Below are 25,480 nucleotides of genomic sequence, written 5' to 3'. Positions count from 1 at the left end.
TTGCGCCGTGCGTAACCGCGGCAGGCTTTTTCAGACCGGTCGGTAAAGTAACAGTTCGGCAGAAGGCAGAACAACCAATGAACATAAATGGTGCGCCGTGACGCAACGGGGCCCCGTTGATAAGGAGCTGGAGAGTCCAACCGGGACCGGAGAAGGAGGAACGGCGGTTTTTGGGGGGCCAGCAGACACTCTCGCCTATAACAAGTCAATGTAAAGCCAACTCCTCCTCTTCCATTACGCACATGTATGCAGCTTCCTTGGCAAAGACAGAATATATCTTTTCTTTTTTTTTTTTTTTTAAAGACAGACTACTGCAAAGGAAAAGAGATTCTCCCAGACTTCCAACGGGATTTTACAAAGCAAAGACTCCCTCTGTGATTTTTTTTTTATTTTTTATTTTTTTCCCTGCAAAGCACAAGTAGTTTTGCCGACATAAATCACGCCGCTTCACGCACCAACTTGGACTGTCTAGTTGAACCTGGAGGAGGCTCTGTGTTGATCTTTCCCCCTCCTGTCAGTTCTTTTTTTTTTTTTTTTGGAAATACATATCTATTTTTTACCTGATTGTGTGATGCAGTAGACGGTCTGGCCGCCCAGCGTGGCAGTGCCAGTTGCCAGAGTTACTTATTGTTCTGCAACAGAAAAAAAAAAGAAAGAAATTTTCGTCGGCCGATGCCTTGCAAATTACCGAAATCCTGATACTACTCCCGGGCGAGGAGGCATCGGTTACCGAGACCCATGCAACGGGGGCTTCCATAGTTGGTATGTTTATTCACGGTGCACGGAGAAATGATTTAGCGAGAGCAATTCATAACCACAAAGAAATAGTGTCACACCTCAGAGAAAAAATAGATCCCCGCCGCTACAGCAAGAGAACGGGGAATCTGCACGCTTATTTATGAATTAATCATAGCTTATTAATAATGAGAGCTGCAGAGATTCGGATGACGGTTGCCATTGGCAGATGAGACCTAGTGTGGAGAACACGTGTCCAATTTTTTCCTCATATTTTTCCTCCCTGATCTGGATTTCTCACTTGTCACAGCAAGAAGAGGGGGGTTAAAACAAAAACCAAAAAAAAAGAGAGAGAGAGAGAGATTTTTTTTTTTTTTTTTTTTTTTTTTTTGGTGGTGAGTGCACAGGCGTCTGATGGAAATCTTGGGTTGCAGATCTGAAGAGAACAGTTATAATATCCTCCCCTCTGCGGCAACGATGCTTTTCCACGGCCTCCCTGGAGGCGACGTGCACGGCGTGGTGGAGGAGATGGACCGGCGAGGGAAGAGCGAGTCAGCGGCCATCAGCTCAGCCATCGATATGGGGGAATCTGAAACGGTAGGAGCGACTGAGTTCAGCCCCGTTCCAGCCCGGTTTGGAGAGCATGGCACTATCGCTCTATCACCGCGACCCTTCCATGTGCCATTCGCTGGACACTTTCACTTATTTTTATCCCTAATTCTGCCGGTGTTGGGGATAAAAAGTGTCCGACAAATGGCACATGTTGTTTGGTTGGTTTAGAACGTCTTCCAGGCGCACAAAGTTGCTCTAAAAGGCCTCTAAACAGTCATTTCAGCCACTGTTTAATCCAAAACTTCCTCAACAAAGCCTAAACTGAAATGGCCCATGTAACTGAATTATTTAAGGAGCAAACAGCTTAACATTTGTCGTTAAAATTCTGTATTTTATGCCTTTAAGATATATTTTTGGATGCGTTTTCTATTTTAAATCAATGTGCAACTTCAGGCTGTGTTGTTTAAGCAGCTCAGATCAAAGCGCGTATGAAACAGACTTGAATGACTGGGAAGCAAAATTAATCAGAGGAGCCTATGAGAAAGATAGTTGGGTAAAAAGCATTAACAACAAAATCTAATCTGTCATTAATAACAAAATTCGGCTCCTAAGTATTTTTATTCATATTCAAGAAATGGCTCGTAACATTAGAATCTGGCGCAGTGTTTTATTTTTTGAAATCAGTAATTATCATTAAATAAAAAATAAATAAATAGCATTCTTGTAAAGTTTAGTAATCCCTTACTGAATAATGCTACAATGGAATATATATATATAGAATAAAATGACAGAAGGAAACATGACATGAAAATTTTGATTCTGTTTCCACTTTTATTTTCAAATGATTTGGACAACGTGCGTGTGTGTATGTGTGTGTGTGTGTGTACGTGTGTGCGTGCGTGTGTGTGTGTTGCTATTTTCTAGGCCTCTCGAAACAATTTCAACCACAGCCTCGTATCATAAGATTTTGTTTGCCCTTTAACTTTTTTATGAACATTACTGTCATTATTTTCCTTTCGAGAGAGCTGACCGCTATTTATAGGCCTGTAGTGTTTTACGGAAATATAAAAAAAAATAGGCATAATTATTATAGGCTAGTGGATACGAATGACAGCAACTAGCGTATAATATTCCTATAATATTCCTATAGGGCCTTATAGTGTGTTTATGGCACTCAGTAGTGAGTTTATGGGAGATTATCGTAGTTTATATTTTCTTTTAAATCCTATGGTATCACTATAATATTCCTATAGGTCTTTATAGTTTGTTTATAGTGGATTTGCATGGGCTTATCCTGCTTTATGGTATTTTTCTGCATTTCTTAACACTATAATATTTCTATAATATTCTCATAAGGCCTTATAGTGTGTCTCTGGTACTCAATAGTGACCTTATCGTACATTATGGTAGTATCTCCTATTGTATCACTATATTATTCCTATAGCTTAATGTGTCTACTACTTATTAGTGAGTTTATTGTACTTTGTGGCATTTTTAAAAAATCTCCTATAATATAACTATAATATTCCTATAGGGACTTAATGTGTCTATAGTACTCAAGTTTGGTACTCGAGTTTGCATTGACCTTATCGTACTTAATGGTATTTTTTTTACCTATTATTTTAATATTTTTTATAATATTCCTATAGGGACTTATAGTGTATCTGTGGAATTGAGTGAGTTTGCAGCAGCGTAATCGTACTTTATGGTGTTTTCTTTTTTATCTCTTATGGTATCATAATACTCCTATAATATTATTATTATAATACCATATTCATGATGTAGCCTGTGGTGCTCAATAGTGAGCTCATCGTGACTTCATCAGAGTTTATATTTTTCATCTCCTATGATATTACTTTCAATTTTCCATATTATTCCTATGATATTCCTATAGAGACTATACAGTGTGTCTGTGGTCCTCGATAGTGAGTTTGCAGTGACCTTATGCTACTTTATGGTACTTTCTTTTAATCTCCTATGGTATTCCTATAATATCCCTATGATATTCCTACAGGAATTTATATCTGTGTGTGCATTTTTCATCTCCTTACTTTAATATCCCCATATCCTAATATTCCTATAATATTCCTATAGTACTATATACTATCGAGTGTGTTTATGGTGCTCAGTAGTAACTTTGTAATGACTTGATGGTGTTACTTAATCTCGCCATGCTTTCCCTATAATATTCCAATATTATAAGAACTTCTAATTCTGCTGTGATATTAAAACGCTTTAAAGGATCGCTTGTATTTCTTCCCCACCAATTAAAACAACATACTGACTTTCCCCCCCCCTCTTCTTCCTCTCTCCATGTTGCATCGCCAGCCCATGCCGTGTATGACCAGCGAGCGGGTGGCCCTGTGTGCGGGCTGCGGCAGGAAGATAGCGGACCGGTACTACCTGCTGGCCGTGGATAAACAGTGGCACATGCGCTGCCTCAAGTGCTGCGAGTGCAAACTGAACCTGGAGTCTGAGCTCACCTGCTTCAGCAAGGACGGCAGCATCTACTGCAAGGAGGACTACTACAGGTAGGAGGGACGTGGCAGGCCCCGTGGAGCGCGGAGGGAGAGGAGATTCGTCATAAATCCATCCCTCAACATTTCCCCACCGCTGATTTTTTCCTTAGCATTTTTATTTGAAGTCGACTCATAGAGCTGATATGGCTTCAGACCGATCTAAAAGTGTTAAATGAACTCTGATGGGTGTGGACAGAGTTAAATGAACACTGACCATATATAACTAGTGATGCAGTGGCAAATAAAAAAATAAAAGGTGGGTAATATGACCACCAATAGAAACAAAACCCGGTTCTATTTCAGATAAAAACAAACAAAAAAAATACATCAGTTTGACGTGTAAGGATGGGTTACACCGATATGGGTTTTTGAAAGTGATACTGATATTTTTGTACTGAAGATAGCTATTTTGTGCTAATATTCATTATTTTTAAATCTCCATTTCCATGCCAAATAATTCCAAGTTGCAGTGTATTGCAGTGTATACCATTGTATTCTTGTCAGGGTGGAATTAAGCCTCTGAAACAGCATTTAGACCATCATGGGACACTAAAACTCTCCACTGAAACCCAGGCTAATGAAATTCTTTTAGGGTTAGCAGCTCTTTAAAGGCACGGTGACACCACCCACCCCCTCCCGTCCTCCCTCCCTCCCTCCACCCAACCCCTCACCCCACCCAACACCTCTTCAGTGTTAGGGGGAAACTCTGGGATACACTACTGCCTTTAAATGAATAATTAATTTCCCCAAAAAAAGAAATAACTGAACGATTACATGACAAAAAAATAAATAAAATGTGTAAAGGAAATCAAATGTCATGTCAGGTTTTCCAGACTGTTTTCAGGGAGGAACCTCCATCATATCAGAGGTGGACATATGTGATATTTTAAAAAAGGCTAATATCGGCCAACCGATATATCGGTCTAACCATAACATTTACTGAACTCTGTTCTGCAAATTTAAAAACAAAGTGGGTGAAAGTGAGTTTAGGTGGGTTCACCCTCCACTAGGCCTGCATCCCTGCATATTAGACTAACACACACTGCCACTGATAGGCCTAAATGCGCGTGTCCACCCGCTGATGAGGTTTCTGTGTTGTCCGCAGAAGATTTTCGGTGCAGAGATGCGCTCGGTGTCACCTGGGGATCTCGGCCTCGGAGATGGTGATGCGGGCCCGGGACTTGGTCTACCACCTCAACTGCTTCACCTGCACCACCTGCAGCAAGATGCTCACCACCGGAGACCACTTTGGCATGAAGGACAGTCTGGTGTACTGTCGGCTGCACTTTGAGACTCTCATCCAGGGAGAATATCAGACACATTTTAACCATGCGGACGTTGTGCCGCACAAAGGCCTGGGCCCGGCCAACACACTCGGACTATCCTACTTCAACGGCGTGGGGACGGTGCAGAAAGGCCGGCCCAGGAAGAGGAAAAGCCCCGGGCCGGGGGCCGAGCTGGCCGCCTATAACGCAGGTAGGTTAGGCCGCCATGCAACATGAAGTTCACCTCATGTAGTAGCAGTCACATGTAGTGGGAAATGAAGAGGTGGGAAAACTATATGACCTGCACTTCCAGTAAACCACCAATGTAAAGAAAAAAACAATTTCAGATGAGTTTGATGCTACTTAACTCTTCTGTATACTGTGAATTTAACCACAAATATTCCTATCAGCCACGTGGTAAACCCTATTTACATATTCTAACTCTACTTAATTTAACTCTATTTCTGAAAATAAAACATGGTTCAAATTGAATGTAGGTGGCTTCACCCTCCACTACACCCCTGCCTTTTGCCTAGTGGGGGGCAAACACGCTACATATAGGCTAATTATGCATGGATGGATGCCACATGCATGGATAAGAATTAACAGCATTGATAAGAATGACACGCTAGCCTCCTTTATGTAAAATCACTATAATATTCCTATAGGGGCTTATAGTGTGTCTATGGTGCTCAATACTGAGTTTATAGCAGCCTGCGTTATTTTTTCATTTCCTTACTTTAATATTCTCATATTCCTATAATATTACTATAGGGAATTATAGCGTGTCTGTGGTGTTCAATAGTGAGTTTATAGTGAGTTTGTTGTACTTTATTGTATTTTTATCTTCCAGATTATCACTATGATTTTCATATAATACTCCTATGGTGTGTTTGTGGTGCTTCATAATGAGTTTATCATGACATCGTACTTTATGGTATTTCTATCCCATATGGTCACTAGGCTATAATATTCCTATGATATTCCTATAGGGATTTATGGTGCGTAATAGTGAGTTTATAAATCGCAGATTATTATTTTTTAAATTGCTTTAATTTCCCTCTAATCTTTCTATAGGAATTTAGGTGTGACTGTATCGAACTTTATGGCATTTTTATCTCCTATAATATTCCTATAGGGACTTTTAGTGTGTCTATGGTACTCAATAGTGAGTTTAAAGTAATAACAACGCCATATTCACGTAAAGGCCAAATGATTTGGAGCCACAAGCGTGAATAGAAATTGATTAACAAGAACGAAACCAATCTGGAAAACAGACAAAAACGACAAATGTAATAATATTCGGTTATAGTTAAAGTTGAAGTTTTGATTTCACTCGAGTATTAGTTCGTTTTAAGCCTTATTAATGCAGTGGGAAAAGAAAACGTCCAGGCCTATAGGCTATCATAGTTTTGCAAAACAATGAATGAGTTTAATAGGCCCTATCGAAACTATATATGTTTTGAACCTCGACTGTGTCAGATGTAATTTCATATAGTTTAACAGTCTAGTACACTTCCTATCTAAAGCAGTTTATATCTGAATAGCCTTCAGATCTGCAGTGACTTTCTTTTTTTTTAACGAAAACAAACAGCCTCGCAGTTTATTATTCAATTTCTGCAAAGATTATTTCGAATAATCTCGTGATAATGTTAAAAAGAATCATTTTTAATAGCTGGTGGAAGTTGAGTTACTGTTTAGTCAATCTATCATTTAAAACGGAAAAAAGTGTTTTGTTTTTTTTCTCCCATGTTCTCTTTGGGGATAAAGAAAAGTTGTTTTTTTTGATGTTCCGGCTTTTGCTTTCGCCCTTTTCCACTTGTCAGGCTCCATAGACATCTACAGCCCCCATCTACAGCCCCCCCAACCACACACACACACACACACACACACACACACACACACACACACATTGCTGGGGCCTTTTTGCATTGGGACTGGGCCAAACTGGGTGTGCAGAGAGATCAATGTGATTTGATGAGTTATTCACTGGAAGAAGACTGTGTGTGTGTGTGTGTGTGTGTGTGTGTGTGTGTGTGTGTGTGTGTGTGTGTGACCATGGCAGGGAACACAGTCATTTCTAAGAATTTCTAATAGCCATGGCCAGTGGCTGGTTGCAGTCTAATTCTTTATTTACCTCCATGTATTGGGTTGAAACTGATGGATTTCTATGTTGATGCCTTGATTTTATAAAATAAGCAATCCAGCTGTTCACCTACATACAAAGTTGATTGCAAACTGTAGACAGTGTCAGAATCCACACATGCAGATCCAGGCTGTCTTATAGAAAAAAATAAGTTAATAAGAACCAACAAAACTTTTCTTATGTGTTTGTCATTTCAGTTTTACCCACAAATCCAGTTCCTCTTAACTTAAAATCATCTCACCTCATTATATTATATTTTCACTTGTTTCCAAGGCAAATCAGCTTGTTTCCAGCATTTTTCTTTTTGCATCCAGTGAGGTTTCTCATCATCTGCCTTATTTTTTAAGATCCTGCCACTTATTTCCAGTCAAATTCATGATGCAAGTGAGGCTGCATAAAAGCTCTCACCTCACTGCTGGATTTTCCCACTTTGGAGAAAAACACAATTTTTATTTACATCTTAAGAAAATAAGAGTTCATCTGAAAGAAAAAGAGGGGGAAAAAATAATTTCAGATGAAAATAAGACTCAAAACCAGATACATTTTTTAGTGTGGCTATTGAATGGAATGCAATGACCTGAACAAAATGAAATCAAGAGTAGAATAAAAAAATATATATATATATATCAAGTCAATATAAGATCATAATAATAGAGAGATTGCCCCCAATTCACACCTGACTGGGGAGGGAAGAGGCAGTGCGCCCTCTTCTGTTCACAACATGAAACAACATCAAAGTTTCTTGACAAGTTGCCACATGAAAAAAAAACACAACAAAAACCTTGTGGCAAAATCCAATTCCATGCATGTCCAGGATGTTGTGCATGTTGTCAGTAAGATATAGCAGAAGCAGGAGAACCAGGAAATAGCCCGCACCACGGACTAAGAACATATGCTTTGGCCAGAAAGCAGCATTTGTTCTGCCTGGTTTGTATGGGCTAATTAAGTGAAAGTGTTATTCTGATGGTTTTCACTCACTTCATATTCATCATTTGCAGCATTCCGATATTGAACGCGAACTGTTATGCATGCAGCAACACGTCGCGCGGTGCCAAGAAATCTGCAGGCTGGGGAAAAAAATACATGTGTGTTGATATTACTGAAGCCAGGCAGAGAGCAGTGGATCCACATAGAGACAGAAATATAGTTACACAATAAATAGACGTTCAGGCAGCTGTTGGCCCTGTGCATGTCAGGTCACAATGTCACAGTTCACAATCTGATGGTAAGGAACCAGAAGAAGAACTTTCCCAAATCAGTCACATGAAAAATACATTGATTTTTAACAATAATCCATCCTATGACAGGAGTTCTAACAGTTTTAGTGAGATTAGAGTTTTGAAGCATCTTCAAATGCAAATTTCTTTCTTTCTTGATTTCTTTCTTTCTTTATGAAACTATGTCTCTCTTTTGTTCTTTCTTTCTTTCTTTCTCTCTTATTTCTTTCTTTCTTTCTTTCTTACTTTCTTCCATTCAGGAAACACAATTTGTTTCAGTTAAATTCGTTTTGAAGCATCTTCAAATGCAAATTTCTTTCTCTTTCTTTCTTTCTTTCTTTCTTTCTGTCTCTCATTTCTTCTTCTAAACTTGAATTTTTTAATCAATATTAGAGCCTTGAACCATCTTAAAAATGAAACAATGTCTCTCTATTTCTCTTTCTTTCTTCCTTTCTTTCAAGAAACAATTTGTTTCAATAAAATTAGAATTTTGAAGCATCTTCAAATGCAAATTTCTTTCTTTCTCTCTATCTTTCTCTTTCTTTCTTTCTTTCTTTGTTCCTTCCTTCCTCTGTCATATCCATTTGTCTCACATACAGCTCCACATTCCAGGGGTGAAACATTGTGAATTTTCAACTCACACCTTAACATTTACCCATCCCTTTAAGTTGAAATTTATTTATTCATACATTCATACATAGACTGCAATGCTTTACATAAAATAGGTCGATTAAACAATAAATGGGTTAAAACCGTTACATAAAGTTACACAAAAAATGACATTAAAATTTCAAAAACAAAAACAGTCCAGCATTTAAAAAAATGGTAACGTTTGCGTCCCTTTCATTTCCCAGCTCCAGTCCATTTTTTTACAGTGTATCAAAACCATATCTATCAATCAACAGCAATAAACACACAGAATGATTAGCAACTGGATGAGTGTTGACAGTCTAATCAGCCCCTCCCTCCCTCTCCTTGTGTGTGTGTGTGTGTGTGTGTGTGTGTGGCCCTGCAGCGCTGAGCTGTAATGAGAACGACGGTGACTCCATGGACAGGGACTCGCAGTACAGCTCCAGTCAGAAGACCAAGCGCATGCGGACGTCCTTCAAGCACCACCAGCTGAGGACCATGAAGTCCTACTTCGCCATCAACCACAACCCCGACGCCAAGGACCTGAAGCAGCTGGCCCAGAAGACCGGCCTCACCAAGCGGGTCCTGCAGGTAAAGACACCAAAACCCCCTTCATTTAATCCCTGAAATGTCCTTAAATTCTCATTACATAAACATTAATTATCCATTAAGAATAACAGCTTAAAGAAGTGAGGTATCATGGGTTTTTCAGGGATTTATTCATGGGTTGATTCATAGAGACACTAGAAATTAAGGGATTTTTTCATGCCTTTTGTGCATGGTTTACAGCAGTGGTTCTCAACATGGGGTCTGGGGACCACCAGGGGTCCTTGAGAGGGTTCCAGGGGGTCCCCAGCAAATTGATGAATTGTTAAACTTCACCATTATTTCATTTACAAGAAGTTAACACAATTAGAGAATGTAGAAGAATGACTATTTTGATCATAGTTTCACTGTTATCTCTCTACCTACAATGCAGACAGTCATGGAATTCTGGACAAAATCATATCTAACAATAAAAATAAAAATAAAAATATACAATCAAATGGGGGTTTGTGCTCTAATGTGTACTAAGTTAGGGATCCTTGATATGAAAAATGTTGAGAATCACTGGTTTACAGGTTATTAATGAGTTATTAATGGAAAGTTCCTGTCTCCCTGAATCTTACATTAAATTAGAAAGTAAGCAGTCAAACATTAAGGGGTGTTTAAGGAGGTTTTGATGGGGTCTCCTCCATTAATAACTCCCTTAACTAATTTTAAGGGTTTTTTGCATGAATTAAGGGGTCATGTAAATGTAAAGGTATTTTAAGGGATTACTGGTTCGTAGAGAGTCCTTTACTTACAAGAGAGAGGACGATCTGTGTCTTTCCTTCTTCTATTCAGTGAGGTTTTCTTGGAAGGAGCAGCATCATCAGTATTTCAAAGTACTGTCATTTCTCATTGCAGTGGAATTCCTGAAACATGTTCAAAAAATGAGAAATGAGTTGAAAATAGCTGCATTAAAAAGAAACAAAATTTTATTGAAAAGAGAAAAACCAATATGTTGAAACCAGAAACAACCTGAAACAAGCTGCACTGAAAACAAGTAAAAATCATCTCACCTCACTGATGGATTTGCTCTTTCTTTCTTTCTTTCTTTCTTTCTTTCTTTCTTTCTTTCTTTCTTTCTTTCCATCTTTCTTTTTTCTTTCTTTCTACTTCCAGAATTACATTTTTATTAATGACATTAGAGCTTTAAATTAGAGCTTTGAATTACAATTACACTTTCCTTCCTTCCTTCCTTCCTTCCTGTAGTATGTCTTTCTTTCTTTCTTTCTTTCTTTCTTTCTTTCGTTATTTCTACTTCCAGAATTGAATTTTTATTAATGACATTAGAGCTTTAAATTAAAATTAAATTTCCCTTCCTTCCTTCCTTCCTTCCTTCCTCCCCTCTGTCCTTCCTTCCTTCCTGTACTATGTCTTTCTTAAATGAGGGGTGAAGGAATTTCACTTGTTTCCAATGCAAATCAGTTTATTTCAAAGTGTAAAATGCATGGTGTGAGATTTTCTTGAAAGGAGCAGCATCATCTGCCGCATTTCAATTTTTAGGAATTTCTCATTTCAATAAAATTCTTAAAATATGTTCAAGAAACACATTGAAACAAGTAAAACCATCTCACCTCATGGATGGATTTTCTCACGTTTTAAGAAAAAAAATGATTTTGAGACTCAATACCAAATGAAGATGGATAATATTTTGTGCGGCTATTTAGTGGAATGCAAAATTACCTGAAAGTGAAATAAAAAAGATAAAAAAAGTCAATTCTATTTGAGTGGATATGACGTTATGGTAAGGATGAGAGAAAAAAAAACAAAAGCTCTATATACGGCACATGGGAAGAGAGAGAAAGCAGAGAGTGTTTGATTTCCACAAAGACGACAGCAAATTATCTAGGGGACTGAGAAGAAAAAAACGAGACAAAAAGGTTTCTGAATCCAAATTTCTGAGAAAAGAAAAAAAAAAAAAGAAAAAAATCCCGCTGCTTTAATTAACGCTCAACGGAAAACAAAGCAGTCATTTTGCTTTGATGCATTCTAGTTTTCATGCCTGTTATTCCAGCTGAAGCGTTTTCCCTCTGTCTGTTTCCCATGGCTCCATCATGACTCCATCACTAACAGGCTCTTAACAGTCAGCTCGCCATATACAGACCAAAAAATTAATCTTTGTTGGCTTTTTGGGATTAAAACAGAGAGCAAAGGCCAAGCAAAAATCTGCAGAAAGCTATTTGGAAGCCATATGTATATGAAAAAAAAGAGATCCTAGGGGTCAACTATGACTTAATTCACTAGAAATGATCCCAATTAGAGAATGTATAAGAATGACTATTGTAATCCTAGGTTTCTTCTCCCATGTACAGTGTAGACAGTTCTACAATTCAATACTAAATCAACAACAACAAAAATCTTGAAAACAGGAAGCCAAAGCACTCGTCGTTTGTGGTAAATGTAAAAAAAAAAAAAGGCTTTATTCCCCACTGGCTACAATTTTTCTATGATTAGCCATAGAAAAATGAAGGCTTTTATAACTTTTGTACACAATAGAAGAGTGCCTTGGCTTCCTGTTTTCAACTCTTTTACCCTTGACTGTGGTGAGCATCTCTGCAAACAAAATTTAAATAGACTTTCATTTGGAGAGGCACAAAGCAATGGTGCACTCTGGTATCTGCTCTCTTTCCATATGGGACTGAATCTGATCAAATGGGGTTCTGTGGGGACTAATGTGGGTCTGTTTGGGGGTCTGGGACATTTCAGAATCCTTGCTAGAAGCTGTGTAAGTCTGTGCAGGATAGTTTGGTGACCTACGTTTAATCATTTATCACACTGACCAATAGGGATGGGACGATCTGGTTGCATGATACGATTCGATAGGCGGTATGTGGTTCACGATTCAATACAACCACGATACGATATAATAAATAAAATGACAACAAAGTTTGAGTGTGCAGAATTATGTGTACACATGTGGACACAAATCTTTCTAGAAATGCGATTGGCTCGCTAGAATGTAAACAGCAATTTTAAAATGTCATTACAAAGTGCAAATAATATAATTTGGATGGAGAGCTTGTGAAATTCTGATGGTCAAGCGTCTCATTTGCGATTACAACAGCAGAATAAAATGAAGCTAATATCACGATACGTATTGTCACATTTTTGTATCGCGATATATTGAAATTCGATATATTGTCCCATCCCTACTGACCAAATACTAATATGTTGTCAGTCAGAAAATGAGTGGATATCAGCAGGTTTGATAGTTTTGGCAGCAAATGATATATATATATAGCTTTGGCTTGAGTGGATCAATTCCGTAACGATCTTCCCTCTTTTTCGCAGGTGTGGTTCCAGAACGCCCGGGCCAAGTTCAGGAGGAACCTGCTGCGGCAGGAGAGCACCGGGGTGGACAAGGCGTCGGACGGCTCCACGCTGCAGGGCGGGACGCCGTCGGGCCCGGCCTCGGAGATCTCCAACGCCTCCATGAGCCCGTCCAGCACGCCCACCACCCTGACGGACTTGACCAACCCCACCATGCCCACCGTCACCTCCGTGCTCAGCCAGGTGCCAGGCGGCATGGACGTGCACGAGTGCCGGAGCCCGTCGCAGACCACCCTGACCAGCCTCTTCTGATGGATCGGAGCCCTTTTTTTTCGCCACAGCCTCGCCCCCCACCCATCCCGCCACCCACCCCCCTCCAACGCCTCCCTCCCCTCCCCGCTGCTCCGCTCCACCCTCCTGGATCTAACGCCGAGGACTCTTGACTCCCTAAAAACATTACACGGATTAGGAAAAAGAAGGTAAAGGAAAAAAACAAAAAAGCAAAAAAAAAAAAAAACAGATTTCATTTTGCTCTGAGCCCATTAGAGACTATTTGCATAGTGAGGCAGCCAAGCCTTACAGATGGAACAGTTGTTGTTATTTTGATGTTGTTGTCTTGTCGAGAACTGAGGAGACTTGATTTGCATTTTTCAATGTTTACAGAAAGAGACTGGGAAAAAAAAAAAAAAAAAACTGCTTAATTTTGGAAATTCATTTTTTCCAGCACAGTATTTATGTTGTTGTACAAGAGTCACTGTTAGAAGGATTGTAAAAAAATCTTTTTTTTTGGAAATCTGAGATTAAACACAGGTTACAATATCCTATGACTGCCACGTGCCTTACAGTCCATTTTATCTTCACAACTGTTATCAGATGTCGACCAAGATCAAAAAATTATGATTTGACTCAGCAGAAAGGATAGAGGTGAATTTCCTCTATGGCGTGTGTGTGTGTGTGTTTGTGTGTGTGTGTGTGTGTGTGTGTATGTGTGTGTGTGCGTGCGTGCGTGCGTGCGTGCGTGCGTGCGTGCGTGCGCGTGTGTTGTGTTTAGTTCTCATTTGTGTGTCGGCACACATGTATTGTATGTACAGTGATACACACTTCTGCAGCGCTTTTTATTTAAGATGTTAAGTTTAGGGGTTTAGCCTGAGAGTTGGCAAACTAATTATTCTTCTGGAAAAGTAGAAGCTGTTGTCTTGTTCTTGATCTTACTTTTACCGTAGAACAACTAGAATCCTCTTCCTCACTCAAGCGAGAGCTGTAGGCTTAGGTGGCATTTTAACAGAGGTAAAAACCTGCTGTGTATGATCATTTCAGCTGATCCTCAGTTCATTGTACTGTTAACCAGACGTAGGTCAGATAGCGTTTGCAAACATCATACTTGGAGAACCAGATGGGTGGAGTTTACCACATCAGGATCATTCAGATCGTCTCCTTCATGTTGCCAAGCACAGAAAAGCATCATAAATTGACTTAGAAATACATTATGTGGTTGTCGTTCTGCCACTCATTGAATCGTCCTATGCGTCAAACCCCACCCATCTGGCATCGGAGGTTGGATAAAACAAATGCTAAAACGTATTTGCAAATACTTCTCGACCCAGATCTGATGTTAACTACAAGTAGGATTTCTTAATTTACTCATTTTGGAGAATATGATCATTTTTAACACGCAATATTCTCACATTTGCAAATGAGAAGACACATATTCTTAGGTTGCATAGAGGGTCGGACCACTGATGAGGCTACGCAGTCTAGCTGTAGTACAGTGAATAATCCAAATGTCTACATTAAGGCTGCTGTTCTAGTTTTTTTTTTTTTCTTTTCTTTTCTTTTTTTTAAACCAGGCCCCAAAGTTATTCTTCAGCTGATAACATGAAGAGCACAAACACAAAATGTCCATTTAAACCAGTGATATGAGTTTTAAAATAGCATTTTTCTTGAAATATGTGGTAAAACTCTGCCATTGGGAGGGTGAGATAGCATTATTGTTTTTTCAGAATGATCTCAAAATAAGGCCGATCGCTCCACTGCTATCCAGATGATATCACTCGATTGAAGACAATGTTCATTTGCAGTGAAAACAAGTGAATTTACCTCCTGCGAATGGCAGCTTTTTGTTCACTTCTTTCAAGGAACATCGGGTTTTGAAGCCTAAATACTGGATTAAATGACTTGTTACGGTGGAGATTCTGTGTATCCTAAAACACATGGTGCGAATGGGAGGAGAGGTACTTGGTCAGTGGTTCCTCTGGTACTGTACAGCCTCATAAACACACTGATAAAGTCCCAGACTACTGCTACTATGACTGTACCAGTCCACTGCTGTAATGATCCTGACTGAGGTCTTCTTGCTGTTTTCCCCTGCACATTCTTGTACACATCCCTGTTGTCTTCGGTTCTGTAAGAAATATAAAAACCATGAATTATAACAGTTTTCTTATCCAAGCTAATTTGTGCCTCCAAGTCCAAGTGTTCTTCTCTGTAAGATGAGCGGCTTCACCTTTAAGAGGAGCCACCTCGACCAACTTGTGCATGAAATACACACATGGTGGTGCGTTCCTCTGGCTGGTTGAAGGGATTTGTGCCACAGTGATGCCTCTATACCAGAGCTATGAGTGGGATTGCAGTGCTGGGCTGGGCTGCTCTCTGAGTTGGATGGGTGAGGGATTAGGGGTTAAAGGAGAAGTCCACCCTAAAACATTTTAACACGGTTTTTTACTTCTTTGGTGAACCCACTTTCGCTCAACCTACAGTTACTGATTTCCTACATTTCCCAGAATGCCTTTTGACAACCTCCAGAGAAGGGGTGTGAATTTTTTGCTTTCAATCAAAGTTGGCCATATGGGCATAGCAATATAGCTAGCTAGCCAACTATTTTGTATGTATGATCATAGCCGTGCCCCTTAATCAAAATGGCAATGGCTTTTTAACAGTGTTAAAGTGGTTTTGGGTGGATTTTCCCTTTAAGAAACAGATATTAGTTATGTGCTTTGCATTTCTGGGTGCATTTTGTTGTTTGGTGGTGTATTTTTCTTATTCCTGTGGATAGCTGGCCAAACGTAGACAACATGACATCATGTTGAGATGTTTCCAGCAGCTACAATGGAGCTTGATAGCAGAAAATGTTTCAGCAATCTAAAACATTGATAGTAAACGTCAGGTTTTGGTGTCAGTCCCTCAGAATCAAAGAGCGAGGGCTTCTTTCTAGAGCAGCCATTTTGCACCAAGAGACGTTCAACAATCATACAGGGAGAAATCCATCGTAGAAGAGGAGAGAGACCAATTTCTCCACCGACAGGAGCCTCAATAGACCAGAATACAATGCAGCCACAAGACATGTTTTGAGTAAGGGGCGATCATAGACACGCCCCAATGTTCACAAGCTAGTTGGTTAGCTATATTTGAATGCTCATATGCCCACTTTGATTGGAACCACAAAGTTCACAACCCTTCTCTGGGGGGTGTCAAAAGGCATTCTGGGAAACATAGGAAATCACTAACTGCAGTAGAAGTAGACGAGGCAGGTTGAGGGAAAGTGGGTCACCGAAAAAGCAAATTACATCACTTCATCACAAAATAACTCCCGATGTTATCTAACAGTGTAACAGTATCCGAGGAGTGATGTCTCCTTTAACTGCACACACACAGTGAAACCAGGCTCACGACAGGGAAAATTCACACGGTTGTAAATGTTAATTGTTTTTCTGATGACCTAACGTGACCTCAGCGACTGAGCGGCGGTTTAAAACTTACACGAGATTGACTCATTATCATGCAACATTTCATACGGTGAGAAGTTATCGTGTCGCGCGGCACAGCGGGAAGCGTGTGTGTGGGCTGCGACCCGCTGTCTGCGCACGTTATGGTAAATTATCCCGTTCATAAGGAGCATTATATTGAATGCGGCACTGGAAAAAAAAAAAAGTTTACTTCCCTGATCACTTAAAACGAGCGTCCGTGCCAAAAGCGGAGGGTGACGGTCGTTGACGGCCTTCCCGAAAGTGTAGTAATAAAAAAAAAAATCTGTTTTCGTGAGCAGCTTCCCCTCGCTCCGCCGGAGCAAGATGTTGCCCAATTTTCTCATGGCTCCAGCGGCGGGGACTTTAGCTGAATTTAATCATAAAGGTAGGTTTTCCACCTAAAATATCAGCACAGTTTACAGTATGTTACAACACGGAAGTTTAACAAGGAGGGGGGGAGGGGGAGGTCGAGAGAGCCTTTGGAGAATAGCAGTCTTTACACTTTGTAAGCAAAACATGAATTATGAAAAACAGACCTTAACTTCCCCTGCAGTGCATAATTAGAAATGGGTGTAAAAAAAAAAAAGAGAAAGAGAGAGAGAGAGAGAGAATCCCCTTACAGCTTGCAGACTTGGTAATTATCTCTGTGCTGGCGCGAGGAGTTTGGGGACGTGATCACGTACAAAACGAACTCCCAGCGACAAATCTCCTCCACGTTTTTTTTTTTTTTCTGCAAAACATTTTACACCATTCTGCAGGTCTGTGTGAATGTCAGCATGTGAAGTGTGTGTGTGTGTGTGTGTGTGTGTGTGTGTGTGTGTGTGGAGCCCTCACACCAAAAAATCAATCGGGTCAAACAAACCTACGGACGTCTTGGCCGAGCCCGACTGCGTCTCGGTGTGATATAAGGACAAAACACAGTTCAAACTATAAACTCTCAGTTCTGGAAAAAAAAACATATTTGGCCGCCCCTGCTTTACGTTAATGTGCGATGTGAATGCGATCCAGTAATTACAGAGAAAGGAAGAGATTTGCAGGCCTGGCAACCATCGCGTAGAAATAACGCAACAGCCTCATAACCAAACATTTACTGTGTGTTAATGGATGCTTATGTTTTCATTTTCTGAGGAATTGTTATTTTAAGAACAATAAAATGTGTTTGGAGAATTTTTCCGGAGGAACCGGGGGGAAGTTTGAGCTGTTTTGTAAATGTGAACATATCTGGTCTCTAAATCAGCCAGCAATATAGAAAGAAAGAGAGGTGCAGTTAAAAGGCAATAGAGATAAATGCTGTTATCATTTCAAACAACTGCCGTCAGTTTAGTATGGAATTATAATGGAGAGCAAAGATCAAGCAAAAATGAACAGAAATATAATTGGAAGGCATATCCAAAAAAAAACAACAAATCCCATCAGAAAGCATCCAGGACCAATGTTCCCTCTAAGCTGATAGTTTATTAGATCTATGTCTAATAATTTATCACACTGGCCGAATAGCAATCATTCATTGCTTCACTTTGTCCCAAGAAGTCAAAATGTACCTTAGGGTTTAATGTATTGATGCTCTTGATTATCTGCCTTTTTCCAAACTGCATAGTCTCTAGGATTCGTTGTTGGATTCGGTTTAGAACTGGAACTACATTTACATTTGCATTTGAGGCAGAGTGACTTACCACCACTTACAGAATAGCAGAAGAAGCTTAAATTCCTGGATCACCCACTGTAAGAACAGCGAGGGACAGCGTCACACACAAACAACGATCCAGCCTGACCCGATTCGAGGCCTGCTTCTCCAGGCTCGTCGAAAAAGGAGCGGGTGCCAGGCAGACGATGGGGCTGGAGCCGAGGGGGCTTTGGGGTCTAGGTGTTTGAGCCAGAATCTGCAGAGGATGCCAAATGTGTCGCCCAGATGTACCCGCACACTCACATAAAGTGGTGCGATGAAGGCTTTAATAGAGAGAGGCCAATCTTAACAACACATGACAGGCAATATAGAAATACTGGGCCCTGTAAAGTTTAATATGCAGGAACAGTGCCAAATTTCACCAGCATAAGAGCAGCCCCTTAAATACTATGAATTCTGTGTCTTTGAACTGGGGTGATGGATCCAAATTTTGCCGACATGCCTGGAACATCACTCCGCACCCTCCGCATGGGTCTGAAACACATTATTAATCACAGCCAGCCATCCAACTAACATGTCATCCATTCATATTCAGATGCGATTCAAGTGCATGACTGGTTAGTGAGTTAGCGTGTTCGCGATTGGCTTTCTAAAACAGGAGCGTTTGCATGTGCTGCTCTCTGAAGGCTGCGCTTTCACACTCTACACACAGGACCGAGATTCAGCCGATCAGCTAAAACCGGGGTTTCATTCACACATGATACAATATGTGGTTCCACTCGGATGGGTTTTGCTTCGGGGTTAGACTGATGTATTGGTTTGCCGATATGTCAGGCTTTTTATGAAATACTGGATATTAGCCTATCAGTGTGGTCCACCTCTGATATGATGGAGGTTCCTCCCTGACCACAGCTACAGAAAAACAGGAAAATCTGACATGACATTTGATTTTCTTTGTCCATTTTATTTATTAATTTAGTTTTTCTTGGAGTTTCCCTACCAGGATGAGTCACCCTGCCTTAAAAAGCTGATAACCCTAAAAGAATTTCATTAGTCTGGGTTTCAATGGAGAGTTTTAGTGTCCCATGATGGTCTAAATGCTGTTTCAGAGGCTTTTTCCACTTATTTTTTACATGAAAATGGAAACATATTGAATATCGGCACAAAATATCAAGTATTGGCAGCTTCAATTGAAAAAATATCGGTAACGGCCTTCAAAAGCCCATATCGGTCGAACCCTACCTTGCTTCGTACACGAAACCTCAGATTATTAGAATCTCAGACTATATGTGACTGCAGGACGGGCTACAGTGGCTAACCTTCTGTGGGAAAACTACAAAAATGTTCATCTTTTTTAGATGAGGTCATATCGTCTGCCCAGGGTATGTCTGGGGAAAGAGCAGACAGTTCACTCAGAAGGCTAGCTGCTACTGCTTCAGCCCTGGGTCTTCTGATTGACCAGATTGACTCGGGCGGGAGGGGGGTGGGTGTGGGAAGCTTGAGTGTAATATATAATGAAAATGAGCTGGGTTCAGATTCCCGTTCCCCTGGTCATTATGTGGCCATTTAGGCCGGCTTTAGCCCCTTTCCTCTCACCCTGAGGGCCTCTCCATCTCAGGGCTAGCAGCTAATTAGCATGAGGCGGCTCCGCTAATGCCGAGACGGCTCTCTCTCTGATCACATTCACTCGATGGCTGAGGACGCATGGAGAGATGAAATTAGAGTGATTAATTAGGCTTTGACACTCCGCCAAAGGTTCTCAATTTAGCGCTGTCACATCAATAAAAAAAGGCAGCTCCTCAGCCGCACGCGAGGACGACCTAAAGGAAAACGACGTGGGGGTATTACCAACAATTAAGACCAATTAGTGGGAGCAACCCGCCAATGGGAAGACATACATAAACACATGACAGAGCACTTGGGAAGCTGTGACAAACTGGCCCGCTAAGGCAGCCGTGTCCCATGTCATTGTCAAAATAGCATCTTCATAGAGGCCATAAGCGGAAGTCATTTTGTGCAATTTTGTATGCCATAGAGTAGCATCCCCGCTATTTGCTGAGTAGTCTAAAATCCTTATAGAAAATATGAATGGACTTTCAAAATAAGGGCTGGGTTGAACAGATATCCATATGATATGCTACGTTTTGTTCCAGGGGTTAGCTTCACTTTTGTTAATTTTGATCAAATTTTGCTAAGAAAATGCTAATCATCAGGGAAAGTGGACTACAATAGCACTGATGTATTGTCATTAACGACTTCCTTTACCTCATATCATTTTGGCTGTGTTGTAGATTCAAATTCAAATTTTCATCACGTTGCATTGAATAATTATTATAGTTGTTGTTGCTGTTATATTTGCTTTGTTGTTAGTTGTTAGCTACTATTCCTGCTGCTGTTTTCCCGTTGTTGCTAGCTACAGGCTAATGTTGTAGTCCTTTTTCCCAAACGATTAGCATTTGGTGGCATTTCGCTAGCAGCAATCGATATAAAAAGTAATTGAAGCATGTTAGTTGATGTATTATATTTCATTGAACAAAGCATAGTATAGCAAGTAAGCCTCTCTGCAGCACAGACTTTATTTTTGGCATTTCTTGCAAATTCCAAATGCCAATTCATATTTTCCATACAGATTTTGGACTACACAACGCATGGAAATGCTAACTTCACACCCTACAAAATTACGTCAGACTTTGCCTCTCTATTACTTGGTCTTCTTAGAATTTTGATTGGCAATGGAATAGGCTATGACTAAAACTATCCATAGCCAATATCTCCAGTCAGAAACCTTACTTTTTTCATTTTGCACCTTAATCATATTCATTTAACAGCCTCGCAGCTTAAAACAAAACCCAAACGTTCCACAGATCTCCACAGTCCTCACCTTGACAGACAAGGAGGAGAGCTCATTTAATCCAATCCAGCCATTACCATGTCTAGGGGAAAGGACTGCCTTGAACAACCGGAGAAGAAACACTGCTTCATTATCCTCTTCCCCAAGTGACAAATCCTCCCTGAATGGAGCAGAATGTAAAAGTTTCCCTGGGACACGCCGGGCTCCTGCTCTATTTAGATATACAGTGAAGTGCTGTCAGGGCGGCAGCGCGGCGCTTGGCGGAGCGCGGCAGGTTTGGGATCGGCACTTAGCATGGTGGCGGAGCCCGGGCTGGGAGCTGCCGGGCTGACTGGCTCTCCCTATGGGTGCCGGTGGGAGCGCGGCACAGGCAGCTGTCAGCAGAGAGGTGGCATTTCCTATGTCTGACGCTGACAGAGGCTGTCTGCAGGCAGCAGGAGCGCAGCCAGACTGACACCCTGTTTATTCACTGATGACATCCCGGGCCGGGGATGGGTGTCGCTGGCATTTTGATTCACCTGGCAATGTGAAAACTTCCCGAAACACCGTGTGATGAAGTCTTTGTAGAGTACACATAACCAGAATAATTGAGGAGTTCCAGCGTGTGTGGGCCCCATCATCCCCGCCGCCCGGCTGTGCAAGGAGCTAGGCTAGCATGGAACTGCACACACACACACACACACACACACACACACACAGCCAGAGAGACAGAGAACACATTCTCTCACACATAGTTCCACCCACACATTCAGTGCAAAATCTGTCCCAGATTTGCTGCCCCTGAAAAACATTGAGTCTAAACCAAAATTTTCTCCATAAAAGACGCAGGTCCTGATAGATATCATATAATGTACCGTATACCGTGAAATAAAATACGCACATAGCCTGTCTAACACTGTCAATGTCAGACTAAATTATCATCACAGCAAATGAGAATGTGCAAGATGTAGGTTTAGGCAGGGATGTAGTGGAGGGCAAAGTCACTCTAACTCAATTTCCCCACCTATTTATTTGCAGGATAGAGTTGAACCACCTTTTTAGGCTGATATAGATCTTTATGAGGTAAATTCATAGTGTACATCACAGTGTGTAGTATCAGACTAATGCAAGCTTTATGAAGGTATAGGCGTTTTAAGGAAACAAAAAGCATGAATTATTGCTTTTCTGAAAATATAATTGATCTTTGTTGCTTTACCCACCTTTTATTTACCTCTACATCATTGGATTTAGGTTTAGTTTAGTGTATTTGCACGTAGGCCTACATACAAATTATGAAACACTTTAAAAAAAAGAAATAGACATTGTGTGCATGAGGCAAAAAAAACAAAACCCTGTGGGGCTCGTATAAATGTCCCACTCAAAAAGAAAAAAAACAATATCAAGATGAGAAACAAATTGGGTAACAGAAAGCAAATGTAATCAAAAACTCAACAAGGAAGAAAAAATACAGTACATGCAGTTTAGTGTCAACTAGCTGTGGGAATTGGCAGGTGTATCACAATGCAGTCAGTCATTAAATTTGATTGTGTTTCTCACAGGATAGTGTTTCGATAGATTGTGTTATTTATTATTATTTTTCCATGATTTCACTGCAGAAAACAGCAAAACACCTCAAAGAGCATAATTATCACGTCTTTGTTGCTATTGCACCTTAAGGAACTGTCAGAGATAACTGAACTTAAAGTGACTGCTGTTTTTTTTTTTTTTTTTAAGTTTAAAACAGATGATCAGAAAAATAATTTTTAAGGTCCCAACAAACTTTTCCACAAGATCACCACCTGGGTTCACCTCGGGATCAGGGAAATCAGCAAGCCCAGAAAGAAATAGACGAGGAGAATGTCAAAGGTCGCTTTTAAGAGCTCCATTCGCTGACTGTTTCATCTGACAAGCATGTAAGGAGCTATCTTTAGACGAACTGAATCGACCCCCACATCTACCATAGTGTCAAGCTAAAAGCAGGGGTTCTCAACGTTTTCATGTTCCAGACCCCCGAATAAACCCACATTAGACCTCAGACCCCCCATGTGATCAGATTTAGTCCCAGTAGTCATTTTATACTCTAATTTGGAATGAATGCAATTTTTGTGAAATTAAACTATTCCTCAGTTTTCCAGTCGCCCTCCTGGAACCCCCTACGGGACAGCTAGAGGTCCCCAAACCCCACATTGAGAACCGCAAAATAAAACATGTACATTTAAAACTAGTACTCACCACAAAAGATGAGTGAGTTTTGTCTGGGACTTTTGTTTTAGAGAATCCTTAAAGTCACAAGGAAATAGCGTTTTGATGGTGTCTTGCTTCTGTAATTCAATGTATTTCCGGTTGAAACAGGAAACAGCAGGTTTTATATGACGGAGGAGTTGTGTGTGTGTGTCTGTGTGTGTGTGTGTGTGTGTGTGTGAGCGAGAGAGTGTTTGTGTGTTTTTCTGGTTACCTGCCTGGGTGTCTGTCTTTGTCAGTGCAACTAAACGCACCGAGCAAACAAACGCGCTGTTACAGTGAACTACATCGTATAACAAGAGACATTTAAAAATAACAATTAGGTTCAGGTGATAATGACTTGAACGCGCAGCAGTCATGTGCATTGCTGAACCAGCCATCTCAACTGCGGGGGGGGGGGGGGGACACACCATCACACCTGTGATGGTGCGTCGGTTGCAATTTTTAAGTACGGCAAAAGTAATGCGATTTTGATATAAATAATATAAGAGAAAATACAACATTTTTTACATTTTTTTGCATTTACAGAGAATTAACTAACAAGGGGAAAATGTAATTTTCTTCATTTCATTCTGACTTTAAAGCTGAATTAGGCAACTTGGCACATTGGAAGTTCCAAACTGCAGCGAGAGGCAACTGTTTGAATAATCTGAACTTCAAACACGCAGAAATCATGTAAGGTGACGTCAGTAAACGACAGTTTGTCTCCTAAACCCTTTTCACTTTCTGTGAGGAGACAATTTCAGACCAGTAACCATACAGACTCCAGAATTTATTTTGGGAGAAATGGTGAATGTACAGTACTCTGTTACAGCCCCACTTTGTGATTTTGCCTGATAAGACGGGTGTATTTGTACACCAAAATCTTGCCTATAGTGCAGCTTTAACTGTGAAAATCAATCCACCGGATGAAATTAGCTCTAAATTAGCTTTTCTGGCACATGGTCTGCCAGACGAGAACATAAGGGCGAACATGCCCTGCACCGAAAGCGCAAAAAAAGGAAATTAAGCATGAACAACTGTGTTTGCCTGCTACATATTCGCACGCGTACAGACACACACACAGCATGCACAAAATGCACACACACACACACAAACAAACAGAAACACACACACACACAGACAGGAGGGCTATAAATAAAGTCAGCTCATAGAGCCAAGGAGCACTGGCATATGATTGTGGGGAACGTGCACATGAGAAAGGTTACAACCAGCCAGCGGCCCATTTGTCTTGTTTGGATACAAACTACTTGATTCCCCAAATGAGTGGTGAGGAATCCCGCGACATCAGCACTTAATCACGGCCTGTTCACCATTATAAATCAGTTGAACTACTGACACCTGAACTTTATTCCGTGCACACTGTAAAGGCCACAGGCGCAGGCTCACGCTATTAGCGGGGAGGCTGATCCATTGTGTGTGCATTCAGGTCAGAAAGCAGGGCATGGGGATACACGCCGCATGCATCACCTGAGCGCGGCAACAATAATACGACAAGAGGAAAAACAGCAAAAATGACAAATGATATCGTCAGGATTTTTTTTTTCTTCTTCTTCTCATTCAAGATGGTGCGAGAATCCTTAAAATGATGCTGAAACAACTGGAAACATGGTGTGAGAATATAAAAATGAATGCATATTGCTGCTGTCGGGTAAAAACCTTGTATCTCCGAAATGTCAGGGGGCCATGATGTAGTATTTCAAATGTGCTTAAGATGAGACAGCGGATGAAACGGGTTCAAACACAGCATATCATCGCTGTCGAGTGAAAAGATCATTTCCAAATTGTTAACTTTTCAGGAACCAAGAAAAACATTCTTGTTTTTTTGCTTGACCACCACTCAATTCTGAGTTTATCTAATAGGTTTTGAAAGAGTTTCATAAGCATCAGTCTGTTCAGCCGTGGTGGATATAATGGTAACTAACCAAACTAACCAGAAAAGGTACAACGCAGAGGATTTTTCCCAGGAAAGACCTACCAGAGACCAGGTGTTTAGAACAGCAAATGGAAAGCTTTCATGAGCTGGATATAGGTTGAATCACTAACGTGTTATATTAATCAGCAATAGCGAGTAGCATAACAGACATTTATTTATATGAAAATATTGTGGATTTTTCCTT

General features: G+C 40.6%; 1 protein-coding gene across 3 annotated transcripts; it reads left to right on the top strand.

Annotated features, from left to right (window-relative positions):
• Positions 1-1,197: 1,197 nt before the first annotated feature.
• On the top strand, positions 1,198-13,234 carry lhx2b (LIM homeobox 2b). 3 transcript variants are annotated; one of them, XM_071906735.2, is made up of 5 exons: positions 1,198-1,332; positions 3,616-3,818; positions 4,912-5,282; positions 9,450-9,655; positions 12,944-13,234. In XM_071906735.2, exons 1-5 carry the CDS (start codon positions 1,213-1,215, stop codon positions 13,232-13,234), a joined length of 1,191 nt encoding a protein of 396 aa, XP_071762836.1. In that variant the 5' UTR covers positions 1,198-1,212. The 3 variants fall into 3 exon arrangements, with proteins under 3 accessions (XP_071762836.1, XP_071762838.1, XP_071762837.1); XM_071906737.2 differs by having other exon boundaries at positions 4,912-5,286; positions 9,457-9,655; positions 12,995-13,234; XM_071906736.2 differs by having other exon boundaries at positions 4,912-5,286; positions 9,457-9,655.
• Positions 13,235-25,480: the final 12,246 nt, after the last annotated feature.

Source organism: Centroberyx gerrardi, chromosome 8 (assembly GCF_048128805.1).
Source record: "Centroberyx gerrardi isolate f3 chromosome 8, fCenGer3.hap1.cur.20231027, whole genome shotgun sequence".
Taxonomy (NCBI): domain Eukaryota; kingdom Metazoa; phylum Chordata; class Actinopteri; order Beryciformes; family Berycidae; genus Centroberyx; species Centroberyx gerrardi.
Note: the sequence above shows the minus strand (reverse complement) of the source record. Positions and strands in the feature narration are given on the sequence as shown.

Coding starts and splice junctions, on each gene's coding strand:
- lhx2b (XM_071906735.2), top strand. CDS start 1,213: ATGCTTTTCCACGGCCTCCCTGGAGGCGACGTGCACGGCGTGGTGGAG. Junction 1,333..3,615: donor ATATGGGGGAATCTGAAACG/GTAGGAGCGACT, acceptor TTGCATCGCCAG/CCCATGCCGTGTATGACCAG. Junction 9,656..12,943: donor TCACCAAGCGGGTCCTGCAG/GTAAAGACACCA, acceptor TCTTTTTCGCAG/GTGTGGTTCCAGAACGCCCG.